This window comes from Mastigoproctus giganteus, chromosome 5 (assembly GCF_048544385.1).
Source record: "Mastigoproctus giganteus isolate SK-2022 chromosome 5, ASM4854438v1, whole genome shotgun sequence".
Taxonomy (NCBI): domain Eukaryota; kingdom Metazoa; phylum Arthropoda; class Arachnida; order Uropygi; family Thelyphonidae; genus Mastigoproctus; species Mastigoproctus giganteus.
In genome coordinates this window covers 108,513,896-108,530,227 of record NC_143579.1, presented here as the reverse complement: position 1 = coordinate 108,530,227, position 16,332 = coordinate 108,513,896, and the positions used below count along the sequence as shown (strand labels likewise).

Below are 16,332 nucleotides of genomic sequence, written 5' to 3'. Positions count from 1 at the left end.
ACTTTGATTTTAATGATGACCTAGAAATTAACCTTTTCTGGAGTGCATTTCTGAACCTGTATAGACCCTAACCTAAGATAGGAGATTTCACACTACTGGTGCACTCTCTAAAACAAGTTTCTTTGAGAAATTTTGAAAACTTTGTCATGAAATTTAAAAAAAATTCAAATCTGAATTTTAAAAAAATCAAGTCTTAATTTTAAAAAAAAGTCAGTTACTTCTTTTTTGATGTAATATGATCTATATCTATTAATGCATCTCTTTATTCAATTTCATTAGCTTCTGGATTTTAATTCTGGAGAACTTTGGCACTTGTAAGCCAAAATCAGACAATGGCTGATAGGTCAGGGCAAATTGTCTTCCCCATCCCTCACTTTCTACATTAAGGTTCAAGTACCTCACATCATGCAGACTATTATGCTCACTTGAGGTTATAAATAATGCCTTGATTCAGTTGCTGCTTAAAACTAGTGGTATCGGAAAGTAAAACTTATGATACTAAAGCTCAGAACATTTTCATCTTTAGTGTCTTAGTACCATACAATGATCTACAATCATCAAAAAGGGATCTTATCATCTGAAGCCATTGTTCTATCCACTCTCACATAATCAACACTGAAAAATTGACTGTGACAACTTCTACTGGTCTCATAATTGCATGGAACTTAGTTAACTATTTAATAAAACCTTGGCTTGGAAATTTTCCAGGCACAGGTGGGTTCAATAAATTAGGATTGTACTGTGCTTTCTAATAACCATACAAAATTTATTTCTCTTGGGACAAAAATGGACTTTTAATATATTATATATTACCTGGATTTCATATTAAACAAATATGTAGAAAAATTTTCCTTTAGCAGAAAATGACGTGTTTTGTACAAATGAGAACTCTGTATAAACTGAGTTTTTATTAACAAGGCTCTACTCTCTGTGTGCACACATGCACGTATGTGTATCCATCTACATATCTATAAATATGTACATACTCTTCATTGCCCATATGCAAAAAACATGTATAGACATATGCATGGCTTGAAAAGGTTAAACCCAAAATAATAAAAAATTACAGTGATAAGTCCCCATATGATTTTTTCCAAATTTTTCACAATAGAAGTTGTATTGCACCATATCATAAGTGAGACTTCTTTAGACTAAACAGATCAGATCTTTAAGGCATCATGAAACCTACAGGTGTCAAAGAAATAGAAATCTTTTTTTGGTATAATACTTTGGATAAGTCTGTGTTAGAGCTAAAGATACTTTCTATCAGAACAACATTAGATAAAAAATGTTTAAAACCAATTTGAATCATATGTTATATGTTATTTGGTTTTTTTTAGGAGCATTAGCAACTAAGCCCATATTGCTCCGGGAATATGCGGTGGTCATTCCCTGACCCTTCTGCATCCTCCGTATTTGGTGGGTACAGGCTCGAACCCCCGTCTAATCAAGAAGCGTGTGCTACGCACTGCTGCTCCTGCCCACCTGGCTACGGAGGCACCTAATTTGATTCATACATCAACAACAAAAAGATTAATAAACTGATAACTTTGCTCAATTGAATTACTGAAAGATATCCAGATATTCTGAATCCTGGAGAAGTGTTTTAAGAGTAGTTCTGACTAATATTTAAACTTAGGTGAAGGGAAGAACACTAATACATGGACAATTCTACATTGGCATTTCACTTTCAAAAAAGGAAATGGAAAAAAAAAAGAAAAAAAAAAAAAAGAGAAATTAAGAAAAACACATCTGTATGTGCACTTGGAAGTAGCAAGGAATTCAACTCAAAAGATATCATCATAAAATGAATAAATCATGGTGGAACAATAGCCAAAGAAAGTAACACTTGTGTTGTTGTTGCCAAATGAAAAAAATAATACAACATCCTTGTACTTACTACAAAGCGCATTCCTGTAAGGAATAAAATGCACCAAATAGGCAACGATATTAAGAATCCAAATGAGGGATGATCATTTAATTTACAAACTGGTGCAAGATTTTATGTTTACCACACAAACTTTCCATAACTGCCATACTGGCATGGCAGTTATGGAAAATTAAGTACTGGCATGCACACACACAACTGTATGTGCATGCCAGTACTTGTCAAGCTAGTGTTGAAATGAAAACTATTCATTTCCATGAATAGTTTTCTTAGCTGTATCACTGATGATTGTTTTGAAGCAAGTATCATGTTGGACATACAGATTGAACAGTGATACGTGATTCGTTATTGTGTCAGATGGGGCTTAAATGCATCGGAAACAGTTAGTGATAAATGAAGCATATTGTAATGAGTGTCTTGGTAGGACAGTCATATTTTGGTGTGAAGTGGTTTCTCCATCAAGACAATGCCAGGCCCCATACGGCTAATATCATGCAGGCAGTGATCACTGCCATGGGTGCCAAGGTTCTGCCATATCCCCCTTATTCATCAGGCAGTGTGATTTCTTCCTGTTACCATATCTGAAGAGAGCTCTGAAAGGCAAACATGAAATGTTTGGACATACAGATTGAACAGTGATACATTACCCACCTGGCTAGCCCAGTCAGCAAAGCAACGTTGTGAAAGGCAAACATTTCATGTTTGCCTTTCACAATGTTGATTTGCTGACTGGGCTAGCCAGGTGGGTAATGTGCCGGTCTGGTAACCAAAAGGTCGCGGATTCGAATCCCTTCTCGGGCTTGTATCAGTGTAAAATGCAAAAACTTTGGGAGGTGCATTATGGCCACAGAAGCCAATGCATCAACAACTAACAAAAAAAAAAAAAACAACAACAAAGCTTGCAGAGCCACAAGAGAAGCACTTTGCAGTCTTTCGAAAAATGGCTTGCAAGAAAGTTTTTAGAATAAAAACTCCTATGTTGTCATACAAAATACACCTTTTGTTATTTGATGTAAATATTTCATATACCCTTCAAATATATCATGACCTATCCAATGAAATTTGGGCCTGTTTGAGCACAGATTTATTTTACATCACTGAAGAATGTGCCATCTATGAGTGTAACAGTAGCAACATGGAGCTCAAACAGTAATGTGAACTGAGACAACTGTTATAAAAAGTAAACTTGCTTGCTTAAAACTTGCCTAATGCTTAAAAGTAAATCCTTTAAAAAATTTAAAGAAGTACTGTGGCTCATGGCAATTAACAAATGATAAAAATCTATTACTACCCAACTTTTACAATCACTCAGTTTAAAATTAACCTTGACTTACAATATAATCCATAAAGTCATATCTCTACATGTACATGATTTCAATATTACAAAACCCTCTAACTTAATTAAGTTAACAAAGCAGAATTAAATGCTGCTTGAGTGACTTGGTGCTTAGGTAATGTAAAACCTATGCACCAAGTAGTGAAGTAGCAATGACAACAACCACTGATGATGTGGCAAGCGTATAAGAGTATACCATGAAACAATCAATTCCACTGCAATTTTCAACAATCAATTCCTAATGCAATTATCAACAGGAAATAAACAGATAGCCTAACATAAGGTTGAAGTGCTTTATTCCTCTTTTCAAAAATAAAATTAATCTTATATGTTTAATTTTTACAATTTATGCAGCAGATTCCTGTGATTATTGACTAAACACGATCACAGATGAGATGTATTTTCCTTAGTGCTTTCCATTCTTTTCTTTTCCATTCATTCATTAATGAACATTTGTTTAAACATTCATTAAACAAAACATGCTGATATTAGTTTCAGAAAATTCTCATGTAATCAAATAAGCACCTCTTCATTCTGCAAGACGTACAGTTTGGCATGCATTAATAAACAATTGATGGTCTGACCAATTTTCTCAATAATATAGTAATATACTGTACTGAAACAACATTTTTTTCTGCAAAACTGCACAACCACATATCAAGTTTGACAGCCAAATGTTTGTACAAAAGGTTCAGAGACTGAACCAATGTTCAGAAAACGATTAAGCTTACAGGATATTCAGATGTATCTCCTTTGAGATTGTTGCCTTGACATTACATACAATTCCAACATTTCTGCACCTTCTGGAAGCATTTCTGATAGGCTTTTTTTAACAAATAGTTCCTGTGTTGTATTATAAATAATTTTCTTAGTTGTTGCAAATCTGTGATCTTTCAAGCGGACTTTAAAGCTTGGGAGGGTAAAAAAAAAAAAAAAAAGGATCAAAATCCAGTGAGTATGATGGATGGGGGGGACCACAGCAATAGAGTGCTTTACAAGAAATTCTTGCATATAAAGTGCTGAATATGCAGGGGCATTGTTATGATGTTTTGTAGCATTTCTGGTTTACAGATTCACTATGTGGGTGAAACAGTAAACCAGAAATTGAAATTCATAATGAAGAACATATTTTGCAAGCAAATTTTCCTTTGATTTTATTAAGAGTTGCCTCCCAAACATCCTCCAATCTGCACAAATATGGCAACTGATCCACTAGCTATTTTCTCAAGTCATCGTACTCATTGCATACATAAAAAACATGATTCCATTCTTCCAATGCTCCCCATGTGCACATAGACCTCTCACTAATTCTAAGTTCATGCCGTTTTGCAAAACGGCATGAACTTAGAACCTGCAATGAGAAACATTGTCTGTATTAAATCAATTGGGTTGTCTCTGCCCTTATGGTCTACTGCTGGAAAGAATTTTTATTTTTTTGTTATCCTTCTTCCTTTAGTACTGCAGTTCCATCTTTCCTGTCAGTAATCCACCAACTGAGTTTCTTTTCTTCCTTATAACTTGCATGCACCTGTGTTATATTCATCTTTTAATATTGCAGTCTCCTCCACACAGAGTAATACATCATTTTGAAAATTAAGAATAAATCTAGAGGTAGCTGTCCCACTGTCACCTGCAGAGCATCATTAGACATTGTTCTACAAGCTGTTGTCATTTTCAGTAACACTGAATGCTGAATTGCAAACTTTCTCACATTTCATTTTTGTAGTGCACAGTCACTCCACAGATGAGCTCCGTAACTCACTATTGGCAAAAATACACAATAATAAAATAGGTCTAACACCTTATCTTTTAGACCTCAGTCCTTTCTCATCACCCTAGCAATAGGTCCAACAAAACAATGGATTTTCTCTGATGTAATTAAAATGGGAGATGAAACCCAGGTGTAGGCTATCTGCACACTTAAATACTTAACTGTTTTCAAACATTATAAGTGTACACCATCAATCACTGTCACTGAGTTTCACTTAACTAATAAGTACTCCTTCAAAAGAATATTTGCTTTTTTCACTAGATACAGTTAGTCTATATATATTCAAAAAGGCCTCTGAGGTTGGGAAAGTTCATATTCACGATATTACATTAATACACCAACTGTTGAGTTAAAATAATTTAATACTGTATATATAAATACAGAGGATACTATAACAATCTATTTACAATAACTGATTGTGAATAAAGGCTGAAAATAAAATAAAATATATAAGGTTAAAAGCATTAAAACTGTAAAATTATGAAATACAATAAAATATATAAGGTAAAAGCATTAAAGCTACTAAAACTGTACAATTGTAGCTTTCGGGGGCGTCCGCCTCCTTTCTCAACAAGAAATAATGCTTACGCAGCACATCCTTAAGTATCAGGTTCACGGTACACATGGTTGATCAGGCGAATGAATAAAAGTTCCTACACGTGCCCCAGAACCGGAAGAAGCTCGGGAACATGGTAAACAGAAACGCTCATCTTTTGAGAGGACTATAGCCTCAAAAAGGGGGTGAAGCCACACACCCCTATCCCTATTCATAGTATTGTTATTGGATGAGCAAATCCACAAGCTCTCGAGCCACTTGCGGTCCCAGAACCTATGCGCCCAATCAAGGATGACAGCATTTTCTGGGGAGACATGGTGCTGCCTTTCCCAGAAATGTTCAGCAAAAGTGCACTTATCAAACTCTGCGGTCTGAATGGCACTCATGTGTTCCCCCAAACGATCCTTAAGCCGCCGCCCCGTCTCCCCCACAATCCAGACATTTAATCTTGTATATAACCCCAACTACTAGAGTCCCTACCCCAGAGGATCGTGGATAAATATAGTAGAGGAGTGGAGTCTATCCATAGAGAATTGGCTGTTCCGGTTACCACAGCTTACATTCCCTGCTATCTGGGCCTTACAGAATGCATTGCAAGGGTATTTCGGGGTTATCAAGCATGCTGTGTGCAGCTTTCGGGTCGGAGGTTGCACACAGTAGTGTTGCAAGTTAAGGACCCCATATTAAGGGACTCTAGTAGTGGGGTTATATACGAGATTAAATGCCTGGATTGTGGGGAATGTTATGTGGGGGAGACGGGGTGGCGGCTTAAGGATCGTCTGGGAGAACACACGAGTGCCATACAGACCGCAGAGTTTGGTAAGTGTGCTTTTGCTGAACATTTTTGGGAAAGACAGCACCAGGTCTCCCCAAAAAATGCTGTCATCCTTGATTGGGTGCATAGGTTCTGGGACTGCAAGTGGCTCGAGAGCTTGTGGATTTGCTCATCCAATAACAATACTATGAATAGGGATAGGGGTGTGTGGCTTCACCCCCTTTTTGAGGCTATAGAAACGGTCATCTCAAAAGATGAGCGTTTCTGTTTACCATGTTCCCGAGCTGCTTCCGGTTCTGGGGCATGTGTAGGAACTTTTGTTCATGCGCCTGATCAACCATGTGTGCCGTGAACCTGATACTTAAGGACGTGCTGCGTAAGCATTATTTCTTGTTGAGAAAGGAGGCGGATGCCCCCGAAAGCTACAATTGTACAGTTTTAGTAGCTTTAACGCTGTTACCTTATACATTTTATTGTATTTAATAATTGTACAGTTTTAACAGTTTTAACGCTTTTAACCTTATATATTTTATTTTATTTTCAGGCTTTATTCACAATCAGTTATTGTAAATAGATTATGTTACAGTATCCTCTGTATTTATATATGCAGTATTAAATTATTTTAACTCAACAGTTGGTGTATTAATGTAATATCGTGAATAGTCTATATATACTTGATCACTAACTTAGTTCCGCTAGTACCGATTCGATGTCTCCTCTAGTTACAATCGAGAATTGCCTTGCACCAGCAAGACTAGATTGTCCGCATAGGCAATCATTGACATCTTCAAATTCCGCAACAACCACTCATTTAATGCCGAATTCCACATAACTGGGCCAAACACTGACAGCTGTGGAGATCCATGTACAACTACCCTACTTACACTCCCTTGAAGATTTAACTACTACTACCCTGAGGTTATGGAAATAGTCTCTTATTAGAGAAAATATCTGACAAGTGCATCTTGCATTGTGGAGTGTCATAAGAACACCCCCCCACTGTATCGTACCAAATGCTCCTGCGAAATCAATGAATATTTCGAAGAAATATTTCTTCGTACAGTTATGGACAATTCTTTGTAGTTTTTCTAGTGCATCATCAGTACCTTTCCCCGTGGTAAAGCCATACTGAACATCAGACACAAAACAGTGACTTCACACACAAGCAACAATTCCATTCGATAGCAGTCTTTCACAGATCTTTCCTACTCCTTTGAAGGCGCCTCCGTAGCCAGGTGGATAGGAGCAGCAGTGCGTAGCACATGCTTCCTGATTAGACTAGGGTTCGAGCCTGTGAGCCACCAAATACGGAGGATGCAGAAAGGTCAGGGAATGACCACTGCATATCCCCGGAGCAATATGGCCTTAGTTGCTAATGATCCTTAAAAAAAAAAAATAAAAAATAACAAATATTCCTTTGAGAAGTGCAGATGGATGATATGAATCTGCTTGATCCTTCGACTTTAATACCAATTTTAATAAAGCATCCTTTCAAGGGGACAGAAATTTCCCTCCATGAGGCACACATTGAATACCCAACAAATATGACTATTCTGAAGTTCTGCTTTATCACTTCTGCTTCTATCAAGTCCATTCCAGGGCATCTGCTACTTTTTATTTTCCCTGTTGCCTTCTCTAGTTCTTCTATAATGAAGTCTTTTTCATCATCCTCACCTTGATAATTGTCATTCAGCTTTTTAATCAGCTTCTGTTCCTCCCAAATCTCATCACAACTTTCTTCCGAATTTGGTCTCCCACCAGATGGTCTAAAATTAACCGAACACTTTCTCCTCACGTCTGGGTCGACACACTAGTTGCTGTGACTGAACACGCCAAATCTCCAGCAGGAATTTTTAGCTTTCCAGTACTTAATTTGTATATCAGACCCCAGGGTCACTGTTACCACTCTGCCTTATAAGCTCTTTCCAAGATTAATATTTTTCTTTTGCAATAGTACATGTATATTTTCTTTTCAGCTTTCAATATTCAATTCTTAAAGCTGCCTGCTGTTTTCCATCCCAATATTTACTACATTGATATGCTTTCTTTTCTCTGTTAGTTTCTTTCCACAACTGTGTCAATTCTGGTGTCCATCACTTCAACTGGGCTTCTTCATTGACATCACTAATGTTTCACTTAGCCACTTTTGTATAATTTGAACAAAGTCATCAATATTCATTGTTCTCATTGTATCTCGTTTTATCTAAATGCACGCAGGTGGGAATCAAAAACACACCTATTTATACTGTGTAAAGAGAACACATGCAACTGACCCAGTATGTAGCTTTGTTGTTGAAATCTTTTCCCTCTAAATTGAACAAAATTATCCCATGATCACTAGTGACCCAGTGAGGCCTTATGACCAATTGCTGATAAGGTGCAATCCACTGAATGTACTGAAGGTAACATCTATATTTAATGCCTCATTTACAGTCCAAAAGGTTGTGTGATTTGACTGTTTGTTCTGCACAACTAAGTTCCAGTGGTTTAGAACTTCCTCCAGTTGACCATATTTCATCTGCAATACGACTATACCACAACTTATTTATAGAGTTTGCATCCATAAAAAACCACTACAACTCTCCCTGCAACTAGTCCAACAATCCCTCAATCTGCTCCGGATTGCAAACAGTGTCATCATCATCATGTTTGAAGTATACCGAGAACAAACAGAATTTATGACCTTCCATTTCTACACAAGCATAAATGCCATAAGGATTACAAAACTGGTATATTGCTGTCACAGTGAGATTATGAACGAAGACCACAATCACACTTCAGAGATATGAACTGACTACTTTTGCTGATAGTAGAAATCTAATCATTCTTCCAGTTGATTCATATGGTTCCTATATACATGCAATGTCAACTTGGTTGCTGTTACAAGCTATGCACAGCTGGTCACACCCTTGATCTTTGCCCATTTAATTGAACCATCAACAGTGCATTCCAAGTGTCACAAGATACAGCAATGTAGCATGAGTATTTTGCCCCTCATCTGTTTTGCAGTATTAATGAAAGCCACTTACATTAGTTCTTAATTCCATTTTATGCCATCTGAAAATCAGTCCATTCTATTATTAACTGACATACCCGATCATATTCTGGACACCATTTGTCCCGCACTGAATGTTCTGCCTATGGCCTCACTGCAAGCAATTTGCACATGCTGGTTTTTATCTTGACAACAATGATAATTGTGGCCCCCTTTACCACAATGACTGAAGACTGGGTCATTTCTCCTACAAGTCTTAGTAGTATGCACATATAATTGGCATTGGTAGCATATCAAAAAAAGATGAAACATGTTCAATCTGCATGACATCAGTCCAACAAACTGCCTTGCTTCAATAGCTATAAATACAACCATACACTGCTAAAACCCAGTTTCTACCTGTCTTTGCTTTGTTCACAATTGCATATCTTACCATCAGCTCACATTCCGTGTCCACCTTACTAATAATCAGGTAACTAAGATTTTGGTTGTATAGCTCCATCAGTAGTTCCTCCTTGTTTACTCCTATATCAACATTGTAGATGATTACCTTTGGCCCTGACCCCCTTGTCTTGAGATGATCACCCCCAAGACACTTAATTCCTTCGTTATTCTTTATCGCATCTAGGTCTTTCTCACTATCTACTCTGAGTACAATACCCTTTTCCATTATTTTTCTGACCTTCTTTACTTTCACTGTTTATAACATACCCTTCACGTCTTATTTACTTTATTCTTCATTGTCTGGCGCACTATGGCCATAGATGCCGATGCACCAAATAAATCCCCAATCAAGCAAACCAACCAATCTTCATTGTCTTATTGATTGTTAAACATCCTAAAAAGTTTCTAGGTTTTCAACCTAGAAACTGACTTTCCTTTGATTACCAGTGAATGACTTTCTTGCGGCATATCCCGCTAATTTCACCACTTCATTCTCCTTAATCAGTATCAGTCCAGTAAATGTCCTTTTCCCAGCCATTTCACTGTATAATACCTTACCATCATTTTTACTAAAAACCTCCTCTTGAAAGTGTGACTGTTTAGTATTCTGCAACTTATAAAAAATTTGGCTCTGGTATGCATAAACCATTATGTTCAAACCTTTTCTTTCAAATTCTCACATTGACCTGCTAGTTCAATTGCTGCGCTTTCTAATGTTCCCCAATGGGATAAAATTTACCTTACAGCAGTAATGTATATTACATTACCCATATTAAAGAGAAAATTCTGCAAGCTACTTTGAAGCATATTTGTCAGTTCTGTCACCATATACAGAAATACTTTACTGGCATTATCCACGCTGCTGGGACTGTTGGTTTTCTCCTCCCCTTTGTGAAAAGCTTCATCTAAGTCATGAGAGACCATCGGGTCAAAATCAGGCTTAGAATTCATATTCACCTCTTCCATGACAAGCGAAACTCTTTCACTGGACTTTTACCGGTTAGGCAATCCGTTTGCCATTCAGAAACTAATGCCAAGTCTATCTGCACATTCCCATGTATACTTTCAGGTGCTTCAGCATCCTCTGAACTGCAAATTTTTTTTTGTTATGCTTCTGGGGTATATTTTTTTGCCTCAAAAGCTCAGTAGTCAAGTGAACTGGAGTACATGATGACACGCCAAAATGGTTCCTCCCTGTATTTTCCATTTCCTCCTGATCTTCAAATGGTATTGAAAAGGAGGAAGGAGGATTTTATCTCAGTGTCATCCTGTAGTTGCTCTATATCAGACAGAGGACTGACCTCAAAAAGTCACTCCAGATACATCCTCCCATTCTTTTTCCAACCTCTGCAATTCTTTACTGGATTGTGTCTCATTACTTTCACATACACTGAGTGATCACTGAATTATGACCACCCAATGAAAACTGAACGCGACCTTGACCACATAAGGTACGACAGTGCGCAGTTGGTCAACCTACATAGCATATAAGGTGTCATTGGTTCAGTAGGTAGTAAAATTCCGAGCATGATGGGTATAAGGATTTATTGGACTTTGATAAAGGACAGATTGTGGGTACTTGACAAGCTGGTGCCTTGATTTCCCAAATAGCTGAACTGGTGGGGTGTTTGAGAGCCACCATAGTTAAAGTGTACCAGGATTGGCATCAAAATGGTCAAACAACGACCCGAGAGCAAAACTGTAAAGGTCAGTGAAAGGTTGATGTTAGAGGTAAGCGCCTGGTCCAACAACTCGTACAGGTGCAGCACTGTTGAAAAGTTGACTACCCAATACAACGTGGGCCAACCCGGATCAATATCTGGCATAACTATGTGTATTTGGTTATGCAATATCTGGCATAACCAAATCCGTACATGACCATCCCCATGGATGGTCATGTACGGATTTGGCATCAATAACATGAGGCTCTTCATCCATCATGCATGGTATCGAAAGTGCAGGCCGGTGGAGGGGATTGTATGGTGTGGGGCATGTTTCACTGGCAGGAACTTGGACCCCTGCCACATGTAAAACAACGTATCAGTGGTCTCTGCTATCGTCAACTGCTTGCCGACTGTGTACAGTCCATTATGTTACACTTTTTCCCGAATGGCGATGGTGCCTTCCAAGATGACAATGTGTCAAGTCATTGGGCACTTATTGTGCAGGAATGGTTTGAGGAACACAGTTCTGACTTCCAGCATATCGACTGGCCTCCGAACTCCCCTGATATCAATCCCATAGAGCACTTGTGGGACACTATCGAAAGGCATATCAGGCATCTGGATACACCAATCACCTCCACACCTGCATTGCTAACCGCATTACACACAGCTTGGTTGGCCATACCTCCCGAACGATTCCAACATCTGGTTGAATCAATGCCATGTCGCATAGCTGCCGTACTGAGGGCAAAAGGAGGACCTACAAAGTATTAGGTAGGTGGTCATAATTCAGCGATCACTCAGTGTATTTCACAGCTCTCAACTCTCAACTACACTACTGATTTTCATTCCCTCCTTTCTCTTGACATCTGCTTTCTTTTTCTTTTCTTTGTGCTCCTCTTCTTTACTGATTGTTGTTGCCAAGGGCATATTATCAGCTGTATGTTCCTCTAGACTGGCAGCATCATTCAGTTGCAACAAGACCATCTCAACCGCATTATGCAATCCTTCTGAGTAGAAGAACAGACTAATAAATCAACCACGACATTGAAATAACAGTACTTGACTGTAAGCACAGTGCATTGGAAATGAAGGCTTGCTAGTGCACATGGTCGACTCACTGTCCTAAACACGATGTCCACATGTTGCTGCTGAATGGGAAACAGTCATAGCGATAAAAGGCAATTAATCATTTGCAAATTTCCTCTCAACTTCAATTTCCTTAAGACGTTTCAAATGTATCTCATACTAGTATAAAGTATAACTGAAACAAAATTGTACTATCCAACTGTCTCAGAGCATGTTTTCGAGTAACTGCAGTTTTGTTGATAAAGCATTTCTGGACTCTGATTTACTGTCTAAGATTTTTTTTTTTTATTGTTTGGGTACACAAAACATATCCTCCAATTCACTGCACTTATTTCAGTGACACCCTATATGTTCAAATATAAAAACTTTCTGAATAACCCTCATAAGCTGAGTTGCTTTTTAGTAAGGCTCAAGTACAGTGAGTTGTGTACAACAGTTTGCTAGACCTTAATCCCTGTAGTTTTTTACAGGAACTTCTCAGTTCATGACCATATTATTTAATAATTAAGAGCAGAGGTTGAAGCTGTCATTGAAGAAATAACAAGTTGTATGCTTAATACATCGAGAAATAAATATATCTGAAACTGTATCATATTTTTTTTATGAAGACTACATAATTCTGTGCTCATAGGAAATCATATAAAACTGTGAGGCACCTGAATGCATGCAAACAAGGAAAGGCCTGTGTTCATTTTTTTATGCTCTTGAGAACCAGCACCTTTATGAGGTTGTTTCCATGTTAATGCAGTCCTGATATTAAGCATAAAATGGCACTTGTTTATAATGACAATTTAATTTTTCTCTGTAAGTGATATTAAAAGCAAATTTAATGGCATAAAAATTATAAATACACCTGTTTGACTAATTAAAACTCATATTCTACCTTGTAAAACTTGAACTAACTTGTTTTAAATGTTTTTCAGATCAACCATCCTTCCAAATACTCAATTAATTGCTACAGTAAAGTAAAAGGAAAAGCAAACAAAGTGATTAAAGAACTTCACAATCTGTAATATGTAATACCTGCTCGAATCTTAACAGCTTGAGGTGTTAATCTCCTCTTAATATTACTAAGCAGAATTTCTTGGGTATTTTCATCTAGACCACATTCATCTAAAGTTGATGGATCACTACAATAAAAGTTTCAGAATTTGTATTTATCATAAAAATAAAATAACAAATATCTTATTTTTAAAGCTACCCATTTTGCAATTAATTCTATTGCAAGCCACAATCATTACCTATTAGTATGCTCTGCATAGAATATTTGTGTATATGTATTCTATGATCAGTTCACCCATCTGGAAGCCAAGTTTTCTGCAGGAGAAAACTACGCAAACCCCGCATAAGATTAAATAACAACAGTGCAAGGGGGAAAAAAAAAAAAAAAAAACAAATTTCATAAAATTCAGTCCCCATATGGACGGAAGGCCTCATATTCATAAAAAGGCTTGGTTTCCTAAATCCAAGCTAAGCTCTCCTTCGCTAATTTCACAAAGTACATTCCTGTGTTTAGACCTTTTCAAGAACCCCAATATCTTTTTTAGGTGTGGTCACCATACTCCAAGTACACTCCCTGAATTGCTTTATACAGTGGAATTAACCTCCTTATCTTTACAATGAACTGTTTGATAAATTATAAACAAGACACTAGGACCCCTGCTTAATGCATATCTGTACAGCACAGAGTTATATCTGCTGTATGATAATGTCGAAATCTTCTTACTCTGTTTTTAATTTGATCCCTCTTGATGTATGTTATTTTGAGGTTATTTCCATTTGCAGGAGTTAAATACGGTTGCCACTTATCTAAACACCACTGAAGTAGTGTTGCTATAAAGCTGATCATTAATCACTTTTCCAATTTTCAACATAATCTCAAAAATTCGACATTATTCCCTGTATCCATTAGTAATGTCAAAGGTAGTAATCTCTCATGTGGGAGTAAGTGTCAGAACAGTTTAGGGTTAGGTAAACAAGAACAAGATTTTATCACTTCAAAATCATGACATGCTCCCTTGAAAAAGCCAATAGAAAGTATCCATTTAATTCATCAGCCACATAGTTGATGAATTAAATGAATTACACTGGTCAACAAATTTTCAATTTTTTTTTTTTTTTGTTTATTTGATTAAAGTATTTTTTCTGTATTATTTGCATATGTGGAGTAAAGAAATCAGAATTAAAAAAATTATTTTGCTCAAGTTTTTAAAATACCTGCTGTGTCTTATATTCTATAAAACATGTAATGTTGGCCCCAAATTGGGATAAATAAAGAACCTCTACCATATTTCTTAAATATTTCTTATACTGAAAACATGTTATATAAAAAAATTTACAAAAAAGTTTAAAATAATAACAACTGATAGAGCATTAGTCATTGAAAAAAAAAAAAAAATAAAATCACATTTATCAGCAAAATACATAAAATCACTGATTCACATTTTATGCTGCTTCTTCACCTGTTGTTTGTACTGCACATCTGGGGCATCTCTTGTCAGAGTCCAGCAAACAGTCAGTTAGCATTGCAGAATTCCATTTGCCTTGGTATCTCTTCTCCATCTCCCAGATGTCCTGATGGAATCTCTCGCCATGTTCATCACTCAATGTGCCAGTTATCCAGGAAAAAATTCAAATGGAAGTGAAGAAAGTATTTTTAATGACATGTTTCAGCCTAATTTATGGTAGATGACAGATGGTTTCTCACAAGCTATTTATAGTTATCTGCTTTGTTTCTCAGAAAATTTGTTCCTAAAAGTTTGAAAGTATCTCAGGCCACTTTCTCATTACCACGGAGGTTCTGGTCAAAGTGCTCATCATCCTTGAGAAGGTCCTGTTTCTGTGGGCCAGTGAACATGCCTTCCTTTATTGCCTCACTAAATCTTGGAAATTCTTCCTTGAGGTATTTGATAGTTGGTCATTTTAATCTATCACCTTAACAAATTGTTTCTACGTCCCAATTTCATGTGTAGGGAGGTAACAGGATACTGCTCAACTAGTGGACTGTAATGGCCTCCGTAGCCGAGTGGTCAGGAGCGGGAGTGCAGTAGCACACGCCCTTTGAGTTGACTGGGGTTCAAGCCCCTGACTGCTGAATACGGTCGATCTGCCAACCCGCACTGGACCAGCGTGGCAGATTATGGTCCATTTCCCTCAGCATGAATTGTTGAGGAGGCTTCCATCCTGCAGTGGGTTGATAATGGCTGCACTTTACCTTAGTGGACTGTGATGGCCATATTTTAATCCCTGGATCAAATGATTGCCTTGAAGGTCAGTTTTTTTATTATGTAATGAGAAGACTGTGCTCTACTGTCCCGTTCGCAAAGAAAACAGCACAATTTTCAGTTTCTTTGCTGCATTCCTAACAAGATGGCAATGACTTTTAAGTCACTGCAAATCTGCCATTGGTACTCCTTGTAGTTAATGGATTCAATAAGAAGCTTCGTGTTATTGTATGATTATTTCATATGAACTGCATGGTCTATTGAAATTGGTGGTAGTATCTTGCCATTATGTAGTAGCATTTCTTTTAAACTCAACTTAGGATCTATGAAGAGTCCAGTCTTGAGGATTGTGGTCAATATTAAGTGAGTCTGTTAAACCACTGATGTCAACACAGGCAAGGTTATTTTCCATTTTAAAAACTGGGTTAAATCCTTTTGGCAGCACCAGTATACAGATACTTTAACATTATATTGAAGGAGATTTCAGTGTTGCAGTCTTGAGCTTAATTTTTTTTAGATAAATCAAGGTCTCTGATAAGATCATTTAATTCATTTTAGCATTTAATTCATTTTGTGTGGCTCTGCAGGGG

The 16,332-nt window shown here is 37.2% G+C and overlaps 1 protein-coding gene across 1 annotated transcript in view; it reads right to left on the bottom strand.

The window, feature by feature from the left end:
- Positions 1 to 16,332, bottom strand: part of eIF2alpha (eukaryotic translation initiation factor 2 subunit alpha) — a 149,559-nt gene that overhangs the window by 37,160 nt on the left and 96,067 nt on the right. Inside the window, exon 5 of the mRNA XM_090373398.1 lies at positions 13,542 to 13,648. Within this exon, the coding sequence (XP_090229524.1) occupies positions 13,542 to 13,648 (107 nt within the window). The remainder of the gene's footprint in view (positions 1 to 13,541; positions 13,649 to 16,332) is intronic.